At 59.2% G+C, this 650-nt stretch overlaps 1 protein-coding gene across 1 annotated transcript; it reads left to right on the top strand.

The window, feature by feature from the left end:
* Window positions 1–62: 62 nt before the first annotated feature.
* On the top strand, window positions 63–519 carry SPRG_18552 (hypothetical protein; the record flags this gene model as incomplete). Its single annotated transcript, XM_012358111.1, has 2 exons — window positions 63–412; window positions 465–519. The coding sequence occupies 2 exons, from the start codon at window positions 63–65 to the stop codon at window positions 517–519; spliced, it is 405 nt and encodes a 134-aa protein (XP_012213501.1).
* Window positions 520–650: the final 131 nt, after the last annotated feature.

Genomic DNA, 650 nt, shown 5'->3' with positions numbered 1-650 from the left:
TCTCGATCCAAGACAAGAACGATGCGCTGTACGACGATGTGTGGTTCTACAATGCGATCCTCATGGGTCGAAAATTGTTTCTCATCTCGGGGGCCGAGACGATCACACGGCTCTTGCCGTGCCTTTGCGTCTGGTGGAGCCTTCGCGACGTCGAGTATACGCTGTGCATGGCCTACGACAGCCGACTTCGAGACGTCGCACCCCCCAGTCGCCCTCCCACGCCCCACCGAAAACGAACCAGGTTTCATGGCGTGGCCGTCTGGCGCTATACAATTGCCGTCAGTCGCGTTGTGAGCGTCACGTGGGGCACAACCGTCGTTGCCTTGTCGCTCATCTACTCGTCTTGGAATGGACTCCGCGCGCCGTGCACCCATGGGTGCCTCACGTCCGTGAACCCGTGGTTCACGCTAGAGTGCCGTTGCGTCGTTCAAGTCGTTAGCTGCGCAGCGCGGGGTATTTCCCAGGCCGCAGTGCCGGCAGCGTTGCGTGCCTTGCACCCAGACACGCTACAGCTACTGATTATCGCGCATTGCCCGGACCTTGAGGTGCCGAATTTAGCGCGGTTCCCACAACTCTTTGGTCTCGAAATCTACAACTCGACCATCGTCGAGTGGCCCGATCCCATCATGGCCGATGTCTTTACAGCGCTC

Source organism: Saprolegnia parasitica, assembly GCF_000151545.1.
Source record: "Saprolegnia parasitica CBS 223.65 unplaced genomic scaffold supercont2.1373, whole genome shotgun sequence".
NCBI lineage: Eukaryota > Oomycota > Saprolegniomycetes > Saprolegniales > Saprolegniaceae > Saprolegnia > Saprolegnia parasitica.
The sequence above is the reverse complement of the archived record's forward strand: the minus strand, read 5'-3'. Positions and strand labels throughout refer to the sequence as shown.